At 36.7% G+C, this 25,079-nt stretch overlaps 2 protein-coding genes and 1 pseudogene across 2 annotated transcripts; 1 reads left to right on the forward strand and 2 right to left on the reverse strand.

The window, feature by feature from the left end:
* Positions 1 to 1,505: 1,505 nt before the first annotated feature.
* LOC136175824 (olfactory receptor 52P1-like) lies at positions 1,506 to 2,459 on the reverse strand. The gene has a single exon (XM_065946033.1). The coding sequence runs from the start codon at positions 2,457 to 2,459 to the stop codon at positions 1,506 to 1,508; it is 954 nt and encodes a 317-aa protein (XP_065802105.1).
* A 16,944-nt stretch (positions 2,460 to 19,403) lies between these two features.
* Positions 19,404 to 22,059, reverse strand: LOC136175825 (olfactory receptor 51V1-like; annotated as a pseudogene).
* Positions 22,060 to 22,588: 529 nt separating this feature from the next.
* On the forward strand, positions 22,589 to 23,530 carry LOC136175121 (olfactory receptor 51V1-like). The gene has a single exon (XM_065945430.1). The coding sequence runs from the start codon at positions 22,589 to 22,591 to the stop codon at positions 23,528 to 23,530; it is 942 nt and encodes a 313-aa protein (XP_065801502.1).
* The last annotated feature ends 1,549 nt before the right edge of the window (positions 23,531 to 25,079 follow it).

The following is a 25,079-nucleotide window of genomic DNA, read 5'->3' on the forward strand; positions in this document are numbered from 1 at the left end:
TAAAGGCATACTAATTAATAAAAACAAAACTGTGGTTAGTATGAATTGATAAAACATATATTCAGAAATCAACCTGAGAAAATGAACTGAGTGTTTTTATATTTTTGTACTATTTATTTAGTTATATCACATTTGGGGATATGATGTAAAATAATATTGAAATAACTGATATTAAACTATATAGAAAATAATAAAAAATTTTGGTGAAATATATTAAATACATTCCAAGTGGCACTTTTTGATACCATTCTGATTTGGTTTTATTATGTTTATAAAGATAATTTTTTAAAAGTAAAATATACAGCACCAAATATTGCTGCTATAAGGCATCAGTTCAGTTCAGTTGTGTCCAACTCTTTGTGACTCCATAGGCTGCAGATCACCAGGTTCTTTGTCCATCACGAACTCCTGGAGCTTGCTCAAATTCATGTTCATAGAGGCAGTGATGACATCCAGCCATCTCATCCTCTGTTGTCCCCTTCTTCTCCTGTCTTCAATCTTTCCCAGCTTCAGGGTATTTTCCAAATGAGTCAGTTCTTCACATCAGGTGGCTAAAGTATTGGAGTTTCAACTACAGCATCAGTCCTTCCAATAAATATTCAGGACCGATTTCCTTTAGGATGGACTGGTTGGATCTTCTTTCAGTCCGAGGGACTCTCAAGAGTCTTCAACACCATAGTTGAAAAGCATCAATTCTTTGGTGCTCAGCTTTCTTTATAGTTCAACTCTCACATCCATACATGACTATCGGAAAAACTTTAACTAGACGGACCTTTGTTTTGACTAGACAGTTTGTTGGCAAAGTATGTCTCTGTTTTTTAATATGCTGTCTAGGTTGGTCATAGCATTTCTTCCAAGGAGCAAGCATCTTTTAATTTCATGGCTGCAGTCACCATCTGCAGTGATTTTTGAGCCCCCACCCACCCCCCAAATAAAATCTCTCACTGTTTCCACTGTTTCCCCATCTCTTTGCAATCAAGTGATGAGACCAGATTCGATGATCTTGTTTTTCTGAATGTTGAGTTTTAAGCCAACTTTTTCACTCTCCTCTTTCACTTTCATCAAGAGGCTCTTTGGTTCTTCTTTGCTTTCTGCCATAAGGATGGTGTCATCTGCATATCTGACGTTATAGATATTTCTCCCAGCAGTCTTGATTCCAGCTTGTGCTTCATCCAACCTGGCATTTTGCATAATGTACTCTGCACATAAGTTAAATAAGCAGGGTGACAATATATAGCATTGACATACTCCTTTCCCTATTTGGAACCAGTCTGTTGTTCCATGTCCCGTTCTAACTCTTGCTTCTTGACCTGAATATGCATTTCTCAGGAGGCAGGTCAGGTGTTCTGGTATTCCCATCTATTGAAGAATTTTCCAAAGTTTGTCATAAGTAAGTCATAGAAAACCCCAGAAAATATAGTTGGAGACTAGGGCTGAGTTATTCATCACTGTAGCCATGACTTCGAGGATCATGTTCTACAAATTTGGACTGGAATTTAGATGTTTTAGTTTTCAGAAATTTTTTTGTTTAGGAAAAAGAGACCAATCACCTGGTCACGAATCTGCTTTGTCTTGATACCATATACCAAGGGATTGACTGTGGGGGGCACCAGAAGGTACAAACTTGCAAAAATGATATGGACACTTGGAGGCACCTTCTTGCCAATGCGGTGAGTTAGAAAGCTAAAGAGGGCAGGTGTGTAGGAGACAAGGATGGTGCACACATGGGCGGCACAGGTGCCCAGTGCTTTTGAGCGGGCATGCTGAGAGGAGAGCTGGAAGACCGCCTGAAGGATTTTGAGATAGGATGTGGCTATAAGCCCGAGGTCCAATATCATCACTGAAAGGGCCACAGAGATTCCATATGTTCTGTTAACATGGGTGTTTGCACTAGCCAATTTCACCACAGCCATGTGCTCACAATAGGCATGATTGATGACATATTCGGTATAATATGGTAGTCTTCTGATGAGAAAGGGACCTGGCAAAACCATGAAGATAGCTCGGAGCACACTAGCTAGACCCATTTTAATGACCATTGTTGTTGTCAAGAGGGTTGTATAATGTAGTGGGATGCAAATAGCTACATAACGGTCAAAGGCCATGGCAACTAAGAGGGCTGACTCAATTATGCAAAATGTGTGGATGAAATACAACTGTGCTAAGCAGATATCAAAGTCAATCCAATGTGCATCCAACCAAAAGATGTCAAGCATCTTGGGGGCTGTGGAAGAGGCAAGGGCCATGTCATTCATTGCCAGCATGCAAAGGAAGAAATACATAGGCTGGTGGAGGCTTGGCTCTAGTTTGATGGTAATGATGATTATGCTGTTCCCCAGCATGGTCAGGGAAAACAGGAGGCAGACAGGAATACCTATCCAGCAGTGAAAATCTTGCAAGCCAGGAATACCAACCAAGAAGAAAGATGAAATGTAGTGATGAGTAGCATTGTCTGCCATGTTAAAACTGGACAGTTCCCATGCTCAGATAAAAATAGGCAAGTGACTCTCCCTATGAGAAAAAAGCAGGATGAGAAGATTAATTCTTCCATGGTCCTGTATATGAAAATTTTAGATTCTTAATGATCTTTCTGAGGAGCTGATTTTCCCAAAACTTCTGTTATTCTATGGATAGGTAAATCACTTTGCCATATTAAATTTCAATATTTCATCTGCAATTAAGAAGACTGCATTGTTATTTAAAATTTTTCTCCTGACTTTCAGTTTTATTGTATTCCATTCTTTCATTTTTATTATCTAATAAGTAAGCAGGTCATGATAAAATTTCTGCTTCTGTGTGTCTAGTTTGTGTGACATAAACAATCCAAAGAACCATCTTCTGGGTTGTATGAGAGAACACAAAGCACTACTCTTAGGGAATTTTTGATCAAGTGTGAAAATGCGTATAGAAATACACAGAGATACATTCATGCACACAATAATTAACAGGTTATACAAAAGGCAGTTGGTCTTCCCAGATGGCTTAGTGGTAAAGAATTTGCCTGCCAGTGTAGGAGACATAGGAGACATGTGTTCGATCCCTGGGTTGGCAAGATCCCCTGGAGAAGGAAATGGCAATGCACTCTAGTATTCTTGCTGGGAAAATCTCACAGACAGAGGAGCCTGGAGGGCCACAGTCCACGCACAAAAAGTCAGACATGACTGAGCACACACAGAGAAGACAATTGTAGCTTTAACAGTATACTAGCTCACAGGCAAACCAAAAATCAGGAAAGAAGAAAAAGAAATACAAACAATTTAAGTGGAACCAAAATGCTTATGAACACTAAAAATAAACTCCTATCCTCACTCTTGGTTAATGCATTTTTATTTCAGAAAATATCTTAAAAGATCTTAAAGATAATCAGAAGATGTAAGTACATCAGAAGCACATCCTAAAAGTGTGGAAAGGAATGCCTGCTGAAAACAGTAGAACGATGCAAATAGGCCATTAAAATTTTAAATGCATATTCTCTAAATACAAGTTTTTGCCATGGCTATACTTACACAACTTGGTCTTTTCATGTAACTGAAAAATAAGTACTTATGTCACTACATGTGTTAACCCACACAATTTTTTTCAGCCTGTACTATGTTTTCGGTCATAATGATGAACCGGCTTTTCTGAACCATAAAGAATAGGTAATTTTGTTCAACATCCCATGAAAGTTATGATATGTAATTAAAAGATTTACATGTAAAGTTGTTGAGCATTTTAAGAGATGACAATGACAGTTGCAAATGATACCTCCCACATTCTCCAATTTTTTTCTTTGTTGAAAATTTTGCTTCTTTACCCTTTCAGATAATTAAAACACTGCTGTAAATGAACACAGAATAATATAAGCTTGGCTGGAGTTCTACCCACCTACTCTTGCTGGCTCCTACTCTTGCCTCTGGCTTTGGTACCCATCCTGTCTTAATGGCAGTGAAAAAGGAAGCAGCTACAATTCAGTTTTCAAGGCCTCATTGTCACAAGTATCTTCCTATGATTCTTGCTCTGACCTTGTGCTTTTCTTGTGATAACTGTCTTCTAACCTTCCTTGGACAGAGTTTCCTTCTAGTATCATAATTCTAGGATGTGCTTCTCATTCTTCATAAGACACACTTTTAAAAAATCCTAATTGATAATATATCTAGAATCTTGCTCCTGCATGCCACTGGTATGAAAGCTCATTAAATATTAATAAATACTCCTATTGAAAATACTCTTCTGTTTGAATTTTAAAATACTACGTGTGTAGATAAAAACTTTCTGAATATAATATGTGCATTAAAATATACGTGTCTGGACATATGCCCAGTATTTGGGGTGTTTTCTTGCAAGAATATAAGAATTCAAATTTAGTCATTAAAAGTATTTAGAAGACTTTAGATATCAAACCTTACCTAAAGTATAGGAACCTAGACTTAGTGAATTACTACAACAGAAATGAGTCCTATAAACTTAGACAGAGGTAAGGACTTGAGGCGAGAAGCTAGGAGTACTGAGTATATAAATAATGAGATTTAAATTTAATAAGAAGAGCAACTGATACCTTTCTAGGTTTTTTTCATGCTTCAGAATTTTTTCTGCTTTTGGAAGACCCCAAAACTCAAATGACTGTTTGACAGAGGAATAGATGTACAACAAGCTAGACAATACACATAGAAATATAAACATGATTTTTTTCCAAGAAAATTTCTTAGGATTAAAAAAAAAAAACTTAATTGCTTGTGATATTAGCAAATACATCTTTAGCTGTCAATGAATTTACTTATAAGATAATACAAAGAGAAAGATGTTAAGTAGCTTTGACTGAAAGGGACCAGGCTACCTTCAGGGAATTGCAGATATTCAGTTTTATTTTAGGCCTATTTTGAATGAAATCGATTAGGTTGTTCATTACTTTATATTCAGCAGACAGATTTACAACCTCCTGTTGTATGTGCTTCTGAAACGTATGGATACAATATTCCTTCTGCCTCCAGACTTTGGCATTGCATTAGGGTCAGTTAGCAGAGAGTCCCTTACTTGGAATTTTGCCCCTTCATGGTGCTGGAACAAATGTTGCTTTGCGTACTACTTATTACAAATTAAATCCAGCTATTTATATAATGTCTTATATAATGCTCTTCAAGATATCCCAAACAATATTTCACATTTCCCCAGAAAGCTCCACTATCCATTTAAGTGTATCTCATATGCTGGCAAGAGCATGCACACAGTCATTTAGGTAAAAAAATCTCAGTTACCTTCGCTCCTTGACCTTGCAACTTTAATAGTGAAATCAAGCCACCGTTAAATATTGCTGACTTGAATTATTTACTATCCATTAAATATAGCATATCTCATTCATCTCCATCTCCTTCAGTTATGATATTCAGTGTTGCCCACATTTTATGGCAGTTTATAGTTTTCTTTATAAAGTCAATTTTGCATTATCAGCTATCCTTCAAAAGTAAAATATGATTTAGCTTACTTAAAATCTTACCATTAAATGCATCCTCTTACTAAAAAAAATAAAAATAAAAAACAAAATTCTATGTTAAAAACTTAAATATATTTTATCCTTTTCCAATCTCTTTCTAGCCTTCCATCTTGCCCTGCCTTCCTTCAGTGTATTCTAAGACTTCTAGCAGAGCTGGGATCATACTACCTGTTTTTACTTTTCTATGCTTTTAGACCTTTTTTAGCTTTGGACTTGATTCTACTTTCCCTTATCTACTTGATAAACTTCTACTTATCTCTTTAACCCCTGATAAACATTATCCAAATATCTTTGCTGTCCATTTCGAACAATTAAAGACTCATCTTTGCAATAAGCATATATCTTTTATACACATTAATGCGGACAGATATCACATCCTTTGGAAACTATTTATTTACTTGCTTTAAGTACTCTACTATCATATAAAACATGAAATGAAAAAAAAAAAAACATATCTTAAAGACTTTATGTCTCCACTATTCTACTCACTTTATATTGTGGAAGCAACTAAACTGTCAGTGATTTTATGTTAACTGAGACATCTTTTATGCCTGATAATATCACATTGTGCTGTGTTTAGTCACTCAGCTGGGTCTGACTCTTTGTGACCCGTGGACTGTAGCCCACCAGGCTCCTCTGTCCATGGGTATTCTTTAGGCAATAAAACTGTAGTGGATTGTCATGCTCTCTTCCAGAGGATCTTCCTGACCTGGGGATCAAATCTATGTCTTCAACATTACAAGCAGATTCTTTGCCATCGGAACCACAAGTGCCTAATGCTCTGTGTCAGTAAGTGAGGGGAGTGTTGGTTCTAGGCTTCCTAAATATCTCATTATAATCAAATTCAGGCATTCTCCAGTCTAATCAAACAGATTCTCTTAATTTTTATCAACATTGTGCTTATTTCTATAAAACAACAGCTTGAAGTCATAAGTTTACCTCCAAATGACCCTGGTGTGCTACATCCTAACTGGATATGGAAGAAATTCCTTTGAGACATTGAAAATAGCATTCCATGACTACATTTTTGAGTGACAGGCATAATTTCAAACCTACTTTACTTCTTCATAAGCAATTGTGCTCATGTATAAGTTACCTTGAGTTTTGTTTTTTTTTTCTAGATGCCATTGTTATTCCAAATTTTGCTATCATTAAACAAATATCAAGCATATTAAAATAGTAAAGGGCAACAATTTATGTATGCCAAATCTATATTTTTAGCCCCTTAAGTTTCTAGGGCTTGAGAGAAAGCAATTATACTTTGAAAACTAATTAATACCAATTTTTTTCCATTAAAAAAGCTAGAGAAATGAAAGATTATTTATCTCATGTCTATAACTTCAGTTTTATCTCACAAAATTCCAGCACATTCTCTCATCCTATAGAGAAAAAAGAAAGAAGGGAAGGAGATGATAAGAAAAATAAAATGATAACTTTCTTAAGTACACCCTTCTCTTAAATTGAGGTAAAATGGAGAGTGGTCAAGAGCCTCACTCCTTGCACGATTTTTCATTTCACTTCACTTTCAAACCACCCACAAAAAAACACTCTTCATCATCTTCTTTGATGTCTAAAAGTAACCAGAATTCAAATCCATTCATTGAAGTACTGTTAGGCCTGCATAATCAAGCCTGTTTTATTGTTACATTAATAGATAACTTTGTACGTATATGGATGAATCCCAGTGTTCATTCATTATTCCTAGTTTCCTTCCTTCAACAATGAATTATACTACACTCTATATCATCACACATGTATCTATTATCTTCTATAATTGTGCTCCTCTGAAAACATTAATTCCAAAATATTGCATCATAGAAACCACCGCCTACTCTTCCAAATTTTAACACTGAGCTCAATTCCTTTTCTCTAGATAAACAGACTTTGTGAAACATAACAGCAAAATTTGCTCATCAGAATGCTCAAATATCTTATTTCCTTTCTTTTTTTTCTTGTCTATTTTGGAAAACATCATCTTTGCATCTAAATCCTTTGATTTTGCATCTGCTCTATTGATACTACTGAGGAAAATCATATAGCTATAGGGAATTAAGTCCTTTAAATTATATCTCAATATTCCCAACTCTAAAATGTGGGTAATAGAAATATACCTTAGTTTTGTTTTGTTGTTTTGTGTATTATGTATATATAATATATATGAGCATATAGTTAGCATCTAATAAGTGGTAGCTATTTTTGTGAGAGATAATATTCCAACAATAGCATTCACTAGGTAGAAATTCTGGCTGTTCTACTTAAGAGATGTTTTCTCTCCATCTCAAAAAATTATTTAACCTTTCCTTTTCTTGGTTTCCTAATAAGGATGATGGAAATAAAGAATACTCCAATGGTTTCTATAACAAATGAGAAGATTCATGGAAATAAAAGCATACTAAAATAAATAAGTTTGACTTTAAAAAGTGGCTGAAACATAGTGAATACCCAAAAAATGTTAATTAATAAATTCAACAAACCTAAACTTACCACCTTGTCTTTCAGTTCAGTCACTCAGTTGTGTCCAACTCTTTGTGGCCCCACCTGCAGCACAATAGGCCTCTCTTTCCATCACCAACTCCCAGAGTTTACTCAAACTCATGTCCATTGAGATGATGATGCCATCTAACCATCTCATCCTCAGTCGTCCCCTTCTCTTCCCACTTTCAATTTTTCCCAGCATGAGGGTCTTTTCAAATGAGTCAGTTCTTCCCATCAAGTGGCCAAAGTATTGCCATTTCAACTTCAGCATCAGTCCTTCCAATGAATATTCAGGACTGATTTCCTTTAGGATGGACTGCTTGGATCTCCTTACAGTTCAAGGGTCTCAAGAGCCTTCTCCAACACTACAGTTCAAAAGCATCAATTCTTCAGCGCTTAGCTTTCTTTATAGTCCAACTCTCACATCCATACACTACTACTGGAAAAACCATGGCTTTGACAAGATGGACCTTTGTTGACAAAAGTATCGTCTCTGCTTTCTAATATGCTATTTAGATTGTTCATAACTTTTCTTTCAAGGAGCAAGCATCTTTTAATTTCATGGTTGCTGTCACCATCTGCAGTGATTTTGGAGCCCAAGAAAATAGTCTATCACTGTTTCCACTGTTTTCCCATGTATTTGCCATGAAGTGATGGGACTGATGCCATGAAATTATTTTTCTGAATGTTGAGTTTTAAGCCAACTTTTTCAATCTCCTCTTTCACTTTCATCAAGAGGCTCTTTAGTTGTTCTTTACTTTCTGCCAAAGGGAGATGTGTCATCTGCATATCTGAGGTTATTGGTATTTCTCCTAGCAATCTTGATTCCAGTTTGTGCTTCATCCAGTCCAGCATTTCTCATGATACACCCTGCATATAAGTTAAAATAAGCAGGGTGACAATATACAGCCTTGATGTATTCCTTTCCTGATTTGCAACAAGTCTGTTGTCCATGTCCAGTTCTAACTGTTGCTTCTTGACCTGCATACAGATTTCTCAGGAGGCAGATCAGGTGGTCTGGTATTCCCAGCATTTGAAGAATTTTCCACAGTTTCTTGTGATACAAACAGTCAAAGGCTTTGAGGTAGTGAATAAAGAAGTAGATGTTTTTCTAGAACTCTCTTGCTTTTTCAGTGATTCCTTGGATAATGATTCATTTAATCTCTGATTCCTCTGCCCTTCCTAAATCCAACCTGACATCTGGAAGTTCATGGTTCATGTATTGTTGAAGCCAGGCTTGGAGAATTTTGAGCATTACTTTGCTAGCGTGTTAGATGAGTGCAATTGTGTGGTAGTTTGAGCATTCTTTGGCATTGCTTTTCTTTGGGATTGGAATAAAAACTGAACATTTCCAGTCCTGTGGCGACTGCTGAGTTTTCCAAATTTGCTGGAATATTCATTGCAGGACTTTCATAGCATCATCTTTTAGGATATAGATCAACTGGAATTCCATTCACCTCCACTAGCTTTGTTTGTAATTAACTTTGTCTTTATGCAATATTAAATATTGTGGCTTTGAAATTGTTATGAATTATGTTACTTGATATTTCCTATTCTACATGAAACCATTTTAAAATATATGCTTATCTTACCATCCCGTCTAAAGACAGAAAAAAAGAAATAATCACTTTCCATCTCCATGTTTGCTCTAAACCAGTGATCTACATTTATACTATTCACTATATCAATAACTATGATTCTCCTAAAAGTACACCTCCCTCTACCAACTGTACACTTTCTCTTAGTGAATTGCAGTGACTTAAACTTACTAATACTTTTTTGCTTTACATTTTACTCAGCCCATAGCTCACATGGTTCTTGAAGTAAAATAGAATATTATCTACTTTTGACATCAATTTATTTCTACTATGGATAAATAAAACTTGTGCAAAATAGGTACATGTTTACCTAAAACTATTGAGAATTTAAGTGTTATTAAATGAAATGCCCCTGTTCATTCTCATGTTCATCTCCAGCATAAGGCTATGAGCCTCATTAAAAAGAATGTACTTAAACCCAATAAGCTTCCAATAAATTCTGAGTGAAAACTGGACGTTTTAGTGTAACTTAAGTATCATAGGTTTTTATCCTGCAACTCAAGCATTAGACCTTCCAGAGATGACCAGTGTCTGCAGAATCATTTTCTACTTTTCATTTTTTTAAACCTCTTTCCTAAGGTATATTCTTTCAACAGTATGACTACCATGAGTTGCATATACAGAAACAACTCTGTTAAAGGAACCTCAATTCTTGCATTAAAAAGATATTGCACCAGGAGGGCTTCCCAGGTGACTCAGTGATAAAGAATCCACCTCCAATGCAGGAGATGGGTGTTCAATCCCTGAGTCAGGAAGATCCCTTGGAGAAGGAAATGGCAACACATTCCAGGATTCCTGCCTGGAAAATCCCAGGGACAGAGGAGACTGGAGGGCTACAGTCCATGGGATTGCAAAAAAATAATCAGACAAGCCTTAGAGACTAAAAATAACTGCAACAATTGCATCAGAACTATTTTAACTTTGAGAACATTTCATTTTTATTTTCTAGTATCAAATCACATTACTGAAAGACTAGTTATGTCAGTTATAAGCATGAATATGTTGTTTGCTATCTAGACAATTTCTTTATGACTTGACTTCCACATACTTTATCTGAAATAATACCTCATATAATAAGACAAGTTGTGGCTCTCTTCAAATCCTCAAATGATCGTTTTCCATTGTAGTGTCCATATAAAGCCTCTTGTTTGGGAATGGTTAAAATATATAACAGTGGTGGGGGGATTTGGACAACGAGTCCTCTGTGGATTGGTAGCTAAGGTTTCCTAGTGATGAAATATTGTGACACTCATGATTCTCTTCAGGATTTGGACGGTCCAGCAGTCCCCTGATTATACACATAGGAGACATAGAGATGAAGGGAAAATAAGACTGGGCCAGGACTATGCACAGACATATTAACACAAGGGAGAACATGTAACACTGTGGTTCCCCGGAGCTTGTGTGTGGATAGAGCTCATCTGTTCCTATTTGGAAAATACAGTCTCGAGAGACAGACCTGTAGCACCCGGTGTTACTGTCCTGCTGATCACATTAGCCCATAGAAAAGGCTGTGAGAAGATTAACAATTGCAAGTGAAATTTGTGCAAACATACAATCTGGAAATTAATATAGGACACAGGACATACCAAGGCTAGCAAGATCTGAAAACTCAGACTCTGAGGATTTCCATTTTATGATACCTTTGCACTTGTGCCGTCTGGCCTGCTAGTTCTCACCATATACACATATGCTCCTAGGTACAGGCTCAGGTGTATTCTCCCATCTATTTTCCTACCAGCAGTTCAGAAGTTATGTTGCTTGTACTTTTATATTTAAAGTTTCTGATATTTTCCTGTCTTCTGTGGTAATTAATTGATACCCTAATGATTCATATATTTCAGATAATCCATCTCCCTTAATACTAACATACCTGAACATGCAAGTGTTAGCTGTTCAGTCATGTCTGACTGTTTGTGACCCCATGGACTGTAGCCCATGAGGTTCTTTTGGTCATGGAATTCTCCACTACATCTGGACAGACTATTCCATGAAATGAAAATTATGGATCTCTGGGCCTTATTAATAACTTGATCATAAAATCAATGTAATAACCTAATTTTTTGCCCATGGTACTAACATTATTTTAAATAAGTGATGTGAAGGTGTTACAGACTGCCAGCAACTTTCATGTTTTGTGACTATTATCTCTTTGATTGAAAGAAACTGATTTTGATTACAGTAAAACCTAACTCTGATGTCATATAAGTCACCATGCAGTTCTACCCATTGTAAATTGTGAGCCATAGAAAGCTAGTACTTGTCTTGACAGAAATTTAGATGCAACCAGCTTGATGCATTTAGCTCACATAGATATATTTTAACAAATGAAAATAGGAATTAAAATTTGCATCAAAAGACGTGTTCATTAATCAGATCTGAGTAGTCTGTGGTGTTTTCCAAGACAGAAAAATTTTGTCTCAATTTTCAAAGCTATTCTTTTTGACAAGCGTTCATAACAAATAAAGTTTTGGATATCCTACAACTCAGAAAATCATGGTCATTTCTCCACAAATTATCTTTTGCTCCTCAAGTAAATTTTAGTTTCTTGAAAAATCCTGTTGAGAATGGTTAATTTTAAGAGCACTCCAGCCAAGATTTGGTGGTATTTGTAAATATTTCTCTATTACATAAACCAGATTCTGATATTTTTTTCTTACATTTTGTCATCAGGAAAATATAGACTAAATTTAGAAAAAAAGGTGATTTTTAGAGTTTGATTCAAATATTTTGTAAAAATTAAGAAAAATAATGCCAAGTGTAATTTCATGGCACAACTTTTAAAACAAATAATACACCTTAATAATTGTATTATTATAAAATTAATAAAAATTAGTTAAAAATACCCAAAGGTATATAATTTATAGAAGGATATATACTTTAGCAGTTCCTCAATCTAACCTAAATAAGAGATTTCACTGTTAACATGTGTGATTTAATATCTGAATATCATTGTTGTGTGCACCTTCAAAAATATTTTGCTAGCTTTCAGCCATATCAAAAGTATATACAAGCCTTTGATCTTTTAACCTTAGCAACTCTGGATCCTGAGAGTCAATTTTAATGTTTCATTTGTTTACCAACTATGAAATTTTATTTGCTCTATTATTCAAATTTGGAGGTTTCTGAATTTTAAATGTGACTAAATATCTTTCCCTATTTATTGGCCATTTTAATTTCTTTTCTAAGTAGTGACAAGCTCTATATATTCTTTCTGTTTGCTTGTTTTATCCTTTGTTACACTGATTTATAAGAATGTTTTGCCTAAGCAAATGAATTCTGTCATGTGTTGAATTCTGCTTATTTTAAAGGTTTGAGATTTCCTGTCATTTTTATGTATCTATGTGCATGTGTGTGACTTCCCTGGTGGCCCAATGATAGAGAATCCCCCTGCAATGCAGGAAATGCGGGTCTATTCCTGGGTCTGAAAGATCCTTTGGGAAAGGAAATGTCAACCCACTTCATTATTCTTGTCTGGGAAATCTCCTGAACAGAGGAGCCTGGTGGGCTACCCTCTGCGGGGTTTCAAAAGAGAGGAACATGACTTAGCCATTAAACACACCACAAACATACCCACAAACACACACACACACACATGCTTGTGTGTAGTCAATGTAATTGATCCTCATTTTATGAACTCTCGTTTCCTGTCCTTACTGGGGAGGCAACTCAAACCAGTATTCTTGCCTGGGAAATCCCATGGACAGAGGAGCCTGGCAGGCTTACAGTCATTGGGGTCACAAGGAGTAGGACAGGACTTGGTTGACAATGATGAACAACAACTAGCTTATGATGAACCAGTTTGCAGGGCAGGAAGAGAAATGCAGACATAGAGAATGGACTTTGGACACAGAATGGGAAGGAGAGGGTTGGGCAAATTGAGAGAATAGTATTGACATATATACACTACCGTGTGTGAAACAAGTAGCAGGAAGCTGAGTACAGCAGAGGGAGCTCAGCTCTGGGCTGTGATGACCTAGAGGAATGGGATGGGGTCAGCGGGAGGGAGGATGACAGAGAGTATACGTATACATGTGGCTGATTCACATTGTTGTGCAACAGAAACTAACACAGCGTTGTAAAGCAATTATACTCCAATTTAAAAACAAGAATTGTGAAAAAAAGAAAGGCTTTACATAACAGTGTAAGGCTTCACAACGTGAACATACTAAGCACCATTGAGCCGTGCACTTAAAAAAAATATACTTTAAATGAAAAGCTAAAATAAAAAAGAGGCTAGGAAAAATCCTTACAGAGAAAATGTTTCTCTTTAATTCTATGGTTTCATTTTTGTGGATATAATGTTGATCTACTTATAAATTATTTGGGAATATTGTGATATTTGCTTTTAGGTTAAGCAAATTTGGTGTAGAATTAACTTTAAATTTCCCAAATGGCCATTAAACAATCCACATATTCTTTTACATAATGTTCTTTTATATTCGGAAGTATGAGTATTCTTTGTTCATATATCCCATTGTATCAAATAGTGTTGCTTTGTAACATACTTTATTAATTTTAAAAACTACTAATTTTTTTTTCTATTTCTTGTTTAACCTGCCTCAGAGGCTATATAAAAGAATGTAAGTTAAATGTGTTGTAACTTACTTAGTCACAGTGAAACTGTAGACTTATTTTAGGAGGACAAATATAGTTAAATAGAGTAGAGAATGTGGTTCTGTTTCCTCAAGTGAATGTTCTTACAATTATCAGTGTTAATGATTTCTAAATGTGTTCATGAACTTTAATATCTAGAAGTGCTACATTTGTTAATAGGATTTGTCTTTTTACCTTACTTTCTAGTGGCATTTTTTAATGTAAATGATTTATTTTCAGAATGTGCTACTTGCTAAAAGTTTATAATTTTAACAAATTGTTAGGAAAAAATTACTGAATTTTGCAATTATAGTATATTTGGTATAAATAAGAATATTGCTTTCTTCCATCACAGTTTAACATTATAATTAATTTCTCAATTCATTTCATTGACAAATAAATAAAGAAATAACATGAAATTCTCATTTTATAGTGGGAATTTCATACTTTTCCCATTCTTTAAAGGGAATTATGACAACAACTTATGAAAAATCTTTTTTCATTTGCAAGCAGTTATTGCTATTTTAAACTTCACCTGTTTCACTATAAATTAGATGGAATAAAAATTTTTTCCCTATTTATTTGAATTTGTATTTCAATTCAGTTCACAAAGTAAAGAGAAATAAATTATCAAATATATATTTTAAGACAGCTCCATTTACAATATAGTCTCATTACACAATGGAAATAACTTCCACGTTTTCAATCTTTGGTTTTCCTTATTGTCAAGTTGTTTTGAACTCATTTTTGAAATTAATTTTCTTCTTTATAGTTTATACTTTTAAAAATTAATTTATTTGCTTTAATTGGAGGCTAATTACTTTACAATATTGTGGTGGCTTTTGCCATACATTGACATGAATCAGGCATGGGTGTTCATGTGTCCCTGATCCCAAACCCCTCCTCCTTCCTCCCTCCATATCCCATCCCTCTCCTTATAGGTCCTATTTCCATAAGGTTTATTTTCGTTTTTATTTTTTTAATTATGAAAGTATGATAACACATTTACAGGAGACATTGAAAATAAAGAACAAGGTTACATACAGTTCCACTATGTATTTAAAATTATTTTTTAAGTAAACAAGATTTTTAGTTGGCGTTTCAATATCAAGCTCTTAAAAATTAATAGAACAGCATGTATATTATCTAAAGTGAAACAGATCACCAGCCCAGGTGGGATGCATGAGACAAAGTGCTCGGGCCTGGTGCACTGGGAAGACCCAGAGGAATCGGGTGGAGAGGGAGGTGGAGGGGGGATCGGGATGGGGAATACATGTAACTCCATGGCTGATTCATGTCAATGTATGACAAAACCCACTGCAATGTTGTGAAGTAATTAGCCTCCAACTAATAAAAATAAATGAAAAAAATTAATAGAATGAATATAAAGGGAAGTAGAAGGATATGCTGCTGCTGTTGCTGCTAATCACTTCAGTCGTGTCCGACTCTGTGCGACCCCATAGATTCTCCAGGCAAGAGCACTGGGGCGGGCTGCCGTTGCCTTCTCCAAGCATGCATGCATGCTCTTCCTTCAGTCATCTCCGACTCTGTGACCCTATGGACAGCAGCCCACCAGGCTCCTCTGTCCACGGGATTCTCCAGGCAAGAACACTGGAGTGGGTTGTCGTTTCCTTCCCCCGTAGAAAGATATAGTAGATCCGATATTAATTTCTAACCTAATTCTATAGTGATAAGAGAACAGACTCTGTATGATTTCCATACCTTTTACCATGACGTTTTTGCACCTTGTTTCATGTCTGTCCCTGGATGTGTTTCAGTGTCTCCTAGTTTACAGTCTACTAACTCGAATAGAATTTGTATCCTACTGCTGTGTGAAAATGGTATAAATCTTAATTATTTGAATTGGTTCACAGTGTTTTCAGGTCTACTATATCCTTCTACTTTTTCTGTTTTAAACTTTTATTTATTTACTTATTTTGCGGAGGTAACAGCTGTTTTTATTAAAGTGAAATCAGAGGGGCCACAAGAACAGGAAGTTAGCTCTCGGATGCAAGAATCCTATTGGGTGAGACAGAAAACAGAAAGACTGCTTTTTGTACCGTATGAGGCTAAAGTAATAAGATCTTAAACATGAGGAACCCAAGGTGACTTTATATACAAGATATAAAAGATTGGCATGAGTATTAGCTTGAATAGGAAAATGGGAACTCTTTCTCTGAGCTCAGAAAGAAAGAATTAAAGCCATAATTAAGGTTGCACAGGAGAGAATTAATACCCTAGTGACGCACATGTAAAACAGATTGTAAACAAGACAATGAGATTTGAGGTTAATGGAGGGTCATCTTGCCCAGGCCGCCGTGTGTCACAAGGCCAAATGGGCATTAACAAGTGCTGCCTGCCCGGGGCGATGGTCAGGGGTGGGTGTGAGGCGTCGTCGTTTATCTTTTGATGTACATTTAAGTAAATTTTACTGAGAAGCAGGGAGAAAAGTCGAATCTGATGTAGTGAACTGGATGTCATGCTACCCTTGAAGATTTTTATTGTTAATCCACTGCACCATTTGTGATTTGTTCAGTTTTTTTTTTTAACTTCCAAAATGTAAGACTCCAAAGAAATCTAAGAACAAACTCACATTTTCCCTATGTACAATTCTTCCTCAACTCTTCCTTTTCTATTTTAAACATTTTTAATTAAGAGTGAAATTTAAGAGCTCTTAATACGGCTGAAGCAACTTCACAGCAGCAGCAGCAGCAATGTATATATTTAAAAGTACAGAATGTGTATGTCTAATACACACATAAGTATTATGTAATAAATACTTAAAGTGTATATTTATAAGTTACTATGTATATTTATAAAGTACTGAATTTCCAGTATTTTGGTCACCTCATGCAAACAACTGACTCATTGGAAAAGTCCCTGATGGTGAGAAAGATTGAGGGCAGGAAGAAAAGAGGGCATCAGAGGATGAGATGGCTGGACCACATCATTGATGCAATGGACATGAACTCGGGCAAACTTTGGGAGATAGTGAGGGACAGGGAGGCCTGCCATGCTACAGTTCATGGGATCACAAAATCAGACATGACTGGGCAACAGAACAACAGTGTGTATGTTTATTTATTTGCAATTAGTTAACTTGCTTCATATCTGTTGTGCCTTAATATGTTTTACATTTGTGTCAAAGACAGTATTGCCTGTTCAGAATGCTATAAAGATTAAGTAATGAAATGACTAATTCAGAGTCTCTGGTACAGAACAGGGGATGTTGTTCTGAGTAGAAATATTTGGAGAAATTTTTAGGAGATGTAATGTTTACCAATTTGGTCTAACAAATTCATTGACAGAGGTCTCGAAAGCAATCAAGATTTGCTTTATCTAGTATCATGAATGTCAAAGTGTTAGTCGCTCAGTCATGTCCAATTGCTTGTGACCCATGGACTGTAGCACGAGAGGCTCCTCTGTCCATGGAATTGTCCAGCCAAGAATACTGGAGTGGGTGAGGTGAAGTGAAGTGAAAGTCCCTCAGTCATGTCCGACTCTTTGTGACCTCATGAACTATACAGTCCATGGGATTCTCTAGTCCAGAACACTGGAGTGAGTAGCCTTTCCCTTCTCCAGGGGACCTTCCCAACCATTCTTTTTCCAGGGGATCTTCCTGACCCAGGGATTGAACCTGCATCGCACACATTGCAGGCAGATTCTTTACTATCTGAAACACCAGGGAAGATCCATCTAATAGCATATTTGTTAGTATTTCTTCCAATTTGGTAATAAGGATAAGGATAATGAAGGTGATTTGTTGCTAGCAATAAAAAAGACAATAATATCATCTCCCTTATGAGAATGGCCTCATGAATGACAATTCCACTGGGTTTGTAGTACAGAATAGGCTTCATTGATTTCCCAAATGGCTTATCTTCTCACCTCATATTGATTATAGAGTAACATATTTCTCCATCAGTATGAAATGATTATACCAAAGACTTTGTGCCTTACTGGTTAACAAATACAGATAAGATAAGATTCAATAAAGTAGGTAAGTTCAGTTCAGTTCGGTCACTCAGTCATGTTGACTCTTTGAGACTCCATGGACTGCAGCATGCCAGGCTAACTTGTCCATCACCGACTTCCAGAGCCTACTCAAACTCATGTCCATCACGTCGGTGATGCCATCAAACCATCTCATCCTCTGTCATCCCCTTCTCCTCTTGCCTTCAATCTTTCCCAGCATCAGGGTCTTTTCCAATGAGTTAGTTCTTCACATCAGGTGGCCAAAATATTGGAGTTTTAGCTACAGCATTAGTCTTCCAATGAATATTTAGGAGTGATTTCCTTTAGGATAGACTGGTTGGATCTCCTTGCAGTCCTAGGAACTCTCAAGAGCCATCTCCAACACCACAATTCAAAAGCATCAATTCTTTAGCACTCAGCTTTCTTTATAGTTCAACTCTCACATCCATACATGACTACTGGAAAAACCATAGACTTGAATAGATGAAACTTTGTTGGTAAAGTAATGTCTGTGCTTTTAAAATGCTGTCTAGGTTAGTCATAACTTTTCTTCCAAGGAGCAAGTGTTTTTTAATTTCATGGTTGCAATAACCATCTGCAGTGATTTTGGAGCCCCCCAAAATAAAGTCTGTCAGTGTTTCCATTTCTTTCCCATCTATTTGCCATGAAGTGATGGGACTGGATGCCATGATCTTAGTTTTCTGAATATTGAGTTTTAAGCTAACTTTTTCACTCTCCTCTTTCACTTTAAATGGAGCATTTATGCAGAACTAGAAAGGCCAGCAGTCTTAGAATTAAAGGACATCAAAGACTATAATTAAGATTGTGAGATTGGTAGCCATTTATAGATGTAAAAATGACAGTGATAAAAGTTCCTCCGAGAAGCTAGATACAAAGTTATCAATTGATGCTTCAGTAAGAAGAGAAGGCTGATGGTGCTTTTGAACAGCTCATGAGGGAACCAGTCTGAAAACATCACTTAAAGTTAGAAACCAGTTGTAACTTCTATGTTGATCAAGGCAGTCATACCAAGTGGTGATTTTTTCTGGACAATTGTAAATATTACCTTTTCCTAGACAAAAATGATAGGGATCTCTGATGAATAAATCTATGATCAGAACTTTCAACATTATACTTAATGAGTAATTTAGAAATAACAGTTTTTACCATTCTTGATATTTATAAATCTTGAAATATTTCACATGATAATGGCATGTCATATAAAGTTTTAATGTTCAATATACTTTCCTTCTTTGCCAAAAGTTTTCTGAAACTAACCAGCTTTTGATTTAAAATGTTTCACTCCCTTTCATGGAGAACCACTTCCGAATCCTGGCACGGATCTGTTGGTTCTTCACTGAGGATGATGCGGTTCATCAAAGTTGGGAAGACGATGCAGATGTTGCCCATGAGGACATGGGCCACAGAAGAGAGGTGCTTCCCAAAGCGGTGCGCCATAGTCAGACTGATGATTGGGATATAGAAAAGCAGGACAGCACAGATGTGAGAGACACAGGTCTGCAAGGACTTGAACCACTCCTCCTGGGATGGAATAGCCAAGACAGTGCAGGATCAGAATGCAGGACTCAAGAACTGATATGGAATTAAATAAAAGAGTGCAAGTCACCAGAGTCAAGGCATAGAAACTGTTGAAGCGGGAGTCAGAGCAGGAAACCTCAGCAGGTCTTGGTGAAGACAGAAGCAATGAGAGAGTATGTAAGAATGGCAGCAGTGGAAAAACGTCAGACAGATAATGGGAGCAGTGAAAACAAAACTTCTAATTATGAACATAACACTCTTGATTAAAATCCCAAGCCTGATTTTGATGATCTTGGTGTTGGTTAATATGGATATATATCCCAGGGGATTACAGATTCCTGTAAAATGATTAAAAGCCATGTCAAGAAGGACTCCAGACTGTGTGAGGGAGAGACCATGCATAAAGTATGTTTGGGCAATCGAGGCATCCAGGTTGACTTCCTGGCTGAGCCGAGACAGGATCCCTAGGACTTAATATTTTGTAAAATATTCTGAAACCTTAATGATAGCAAAATAGATTATATTTCATATTTAAATTAGCTCATATTATTTTATATTTTCAAATGAGTGAGATATGAGAAGATAAAGTATACAGTTGTATTTCAGATTTCAATATATGCTAGATCTACTTTTGCTGAACTAAATATTTTCAACTACAGAATTATAATTAGAATATTAACAGTTTAATAAGTTATTCTGTGCTCCTCTTAGTTACTCAGTCATGTCCAACTCTTTGCAACCCCATGGACTGTAGCCCGCCAGACTCCTCTGTCCATGGGGATTCTCCAGGCAAGAATACTGGAGTGGGTTGTCATACCCTCCTCCAGGGAATCTTCCCAACCCAGGAATCAGACCCAGGACTTCTGCATTGCAGGTGGATTCTTTACCATCTGAGCCACCAGAGAAACACATGAATATTGGAGTGGGTAGCCTATCCATTCTCCAGCAGATGGTTCTGACCCAGGAATCAAATCCAGGTCTCCTGCATTGCAGGCACATTCTTTAACAGCTGAGCTACCAGGGAAGCCCTCCTAATACATAGTAAATGTTAAAAAAAAATGTTCCTTAATATGGTCATTATGAAAATAGAGGCTCTGGTTTTAACTGGCTTATAAGAATTATCAATCATATGCAAAATTATGTGACTTTAAGCAATGTTTTATATTTGCTACCTAGCACATGCATTCTTTGAATACTTAAGCCATGCTTTCAAAAAAGAACAAGAGAGCTTGTAGATGAAGTTCAGGGAAAGAAAATGAAATTTGATATTAATAGCAATAACTTGTTCTATATAAGAGATATCTGCTTCCCTTCAAATAAAATGTAAACATCAATCAGGGAGGAAGGAAACTACTAAAACTTCGTGAATCTCTCTATCAAAAGCTCATTTCCAAGTTTCCCAGGGTGAGAATTTTTTTTTTTTTTTAATTGATGACAGTGAAAGAGGAGCATGAAAAAGTTAGCTTAAAACTCAACATTCAGAAAACTAACATCATGGCATCTGGTCCCATCACTTCAAGGCAAATAGATGGGGAAACAATAGAAACAATTAGAGACCACATTTTGGGGCTTCAAAATCACTGCAGATGGTGACTGCAACCATGATGCTTGCACCTTGGTAGAAAAGTTATGACCAACCTAGACAGCATATTAAAAAGCAGAGGCATTGCTTTGCCGACAAAGTCCGTCTAGTCAAAGCTATGGTTTTTCAAGTAATCATGTATGGATGTGAGAGTTGGACTATAAAGAAAGCTGAGCACTGAAGAGTTGATGCTTTTGAACTGTGGTTTTGGAGAAGACTCTTGAGAGGCCCTTGGACTGCAAGGAGATCCAACCAGTCCATCCTAAAGGAAATCAATCCTGAATAGTCACTGGAACACTGATGCTGAAGCTGAAACTCCAATATTTTGGCCACCTGATGTGAAGAACTGACTCATTGGAAAAGACCCTGATGCTGGAAAAGATTGAAGGCAGGAGAAGGGGACAAAAGAGGATGAGATAATTGGATGGCATTACCAACTTGATGGACATGAGTTTGAGCAAGCTCCAGGAGTTGGTGATGGACAGGGAACCCTGGCCTGCTGCAGTCCACGGGGTCGCAAAGAGTTGGACATGACTGAGCAACTAAACTGAACTGACTCGCAACATTATTCAAAACGTGGTGAAGTGAAAAGTCTGCCGTGAACACACCCCCCATGGGTTTTCTCCCATTCTTCCCAAGGGATGTAGGCACTATATGTTGCGTCACTTATCCTCAACATCTCCCAGGATATGGGATTTACTCCAGTGGCTCCTATACTGTTTGCACATGCATACATCTTGCTTCTTCTAGAATCTAAAGGCCACTGTGTTCCAAGGGAAAAATAAAAAAAGAGTACAATCGATTTTCAAGGTTGGCAAGAACATCTCTACTGTGAGTGAGAGTTGTCTTTTACTCAGTCCCTGAAGCATGAGTGTTAGAATGGACAACATCACTAATAAACGACTGTTTTAAATGACTTAATGCCTTTGTAATAAGCAGAGTTTAATTCTCCACACAACAGCTGTGCTTTGCAGTTTATTTCACCAGGATTTACATGTGAACAACCCAAATGTGCTTTCTTTTTCTACTTTGCATGCTTAAACATTATTACTCTTTGCAAAGTAAAAGATCCATCATATTTGAGACCTGTAATGTGAAGCATTCAGCTAAAATTTGCTGGTGACCTTGTGGATATGGCCTCTGATGGGGCCAAAAATCTAATAACAGGGAAGTTTCATGTGTATGCATAAATTTGTCTCTGTTTCAGAGAATACTTAGCTTCTGAAAAACTACAAGCCTTGGTTGTATATTTAAACAGCTACTGTACTAATCCATTTCTTATTACAGCTGTTACTTCAGAGATTTTTTGAAGGCAGTCATTTTTCCCTGAGAGGTCACTGTCTCTGGAAATCAATGTCTGTCCGACCTGGTTCTAAAATCAGTAACTCTACCTTTCTCCTTACGGGCTTCCCTGGTCTGGAACAGCACTATCCCTGGCTCTCCATCCCCTTCTCCTGCATCTATGTCGTGGTGCTCTCAGGAAACTGCCTGGTGCTGCATGTGATCCGCACGGAGCCGAGCCTGCACGAGCCCATGTTCTACTTCCTAGCCATGCTGGCCCTCACTGACCTCTGCATGGGGTTGTCCACAGCACACACGGTGCTGGGGATCCTCTGGGGGCTCAGCCAGGAGATTGGGCTGGATGCCTGCATTGCCCAAACCTTCTTTGTTCATGGGCTATCTTGCATGGAGTCTGGAGTCCTTCTTGCCATGGCCTTTGATCGCTTTACTGCAATCTGCAATCCTCTAAGATACACATCTATCCTCACCAATACCAGAATCATCAACATCGGTATGGTCATTTTAGGGAGGAGCTTCCTGTTCATTACTGCTCCGATTGTCCGCCTGAAGTTTTTCCATTATTGCCGACCACGCATCCTCTCCCACTCCTTCTGCTTGCACCAGGACCTACTCCGGCTGACCTGCTCTGATATCCGCTTCAACAGCTTGTATGCCTTAGCTCTGGTGATCTGTACACTGCTTCTGGATTCAGTGCTCATTTTCATCTCCTACACATTGATTCTGCACTCTGTCTTGACTATTGCATCTCGAGAGGAGCGGCTCAAGTCCTTGAAGACCTGTGTCTCCCACACCTGTGCTGTCCTGGTTTTCTATATTCCAATCATTGGTCTGACTATGGTACACCGCTTTGGGAAGCACCTCTCGCCTGTGGTCCATGTCCTTATGGGCAACATCTACATCCTTTTCCCACCCTTGATGAACCCCATCATCTACAGCATCAAGACCCAACAAATCCGTAACAGGATTCAGAGATGGTTCATTAAACAAACTTGAGTTCTAGAGGTTAACATGTTTTAGGGGAGGGAAGGTAGTATTCACAAGAGAGGTGAATAATAATGACTTTTAGCAGCAATAACTGTATATGAAATACTTAACATGTTAAAGGCAAATTTATAGTAATTTTCTTTCTTTTGTCACTGTTTTATACTACAAATTGAACATGATTAACCTGAAAAGAATATACAAAGTATTTTTTTATTAGTTTTTGAAAATCAGAGAAATATGTAGAGCAAAATTTATTGGTCTTATAGTCAGAGAGAAAGGGTTATTAGTCTTATTTCTTAACTGTAAATTTAAGTAGAATGTTAACTGAAGTGAATTATGTTCCATAGTGTGCCAATGAGCATTTTCAAATTTCTCAATTTATAGTACATCTACGATTTTTTTGAATTCTAGTTTAGAGTATTTTATTTTTTCATGTAACTATTATATGTGTTTAATATGCATGGAAGAAACAGATTTTATATATTATTTTTATATGTCACAAATCATCTCTATCAAGATATTCATACTTCTACTTATTACTGAACAAAAGTGTCTGGAGAGCCCATTCCATTCCATCTAGTAAAATGTATGATATTCATAGATTACATTACATAGCTAGTGCAAAAGCTTGATAAATAAGGACATTGAATCAGCTCTCACATTTGTACATTTCCTATCCAGTACCCCCAAATACACACATTTGCAAACTGTAGTAAATTCAGAGTAGTGTGGGATGCTTATTGATTTTTAAAGATATTTTAATTGACTTTTGGAAGAGGTCATGGCAACCCACTGTGTTATTCTTGCCTCAAGAATCCCATGGAGTGAGGAGCCTGGCAGGCTACAGTCCCCAGGGTCGCAAAGAGTCAGACACTACTGAGCTACTAACACTTAACTGACTTTAATATCAATTCACTTTTACTTTGGGGTCTGCAGACAAAATGACACTTTACAGTTTGATCAGCCTCTTTATTTTTAAGAGAGGAGGTTGAGGATCAGAGGTATTAATGTTTTACTAATACATTAGTGGTTAAGCCAGGGACAGAACTGTGTTTTTGAGACTCTTTTGAATATATGTCCCATTTCTAATTCTCATCCTCTTCATAAGTAAAATTAGATAATTTAATTCAATCATAAAAGCAGGTGTATATTTTTGGGAAGGTTATAATTTAAAAAAATGCCCCCCAAGTAAAAAACAAAGTTAATGAAAAACCTGGTGTGTCTCAAGGTTTGTTTGTTTTTCTTTTTTTTCTTTCTTATTTTGAATATTGCAACTTAATCATGGCTATGTACTTGTCATGACTGTGGCGGCAGGGTTACTAGCAGGGGCTAACTGCAGTTTAACTACACAAATTAAAAATAAATTGCCTCACATTTACTTTGAAATATATAAAGCTCCCTGTATAGCACCTGGAGATCTGCTCAGTATCATGTAACAACCTCAATTTCAAAAACAATAGATACATGTATAAGTATAACTGAATCACTTTGTTGCACACCTGAAACTATCACAACTTTGTTAATCAGATATACTCCAATATAAAATAAAGTTAAAGAA

Source organism: Muntiacus reevesi, chromosome 9, assembly GCF_963930625.1.
Source record: "Muntiacus reevesi chromosome 9, mMunRee1.1, whole genome shotgun sequence".
NCBI classification, from domain to species: domain Eukaryota; kingdom Metazoa; phylum Chordata; class Mammalia; order Artiodactyla; family Cervidae; genus Muntiacus; species Muntiacus reevesi.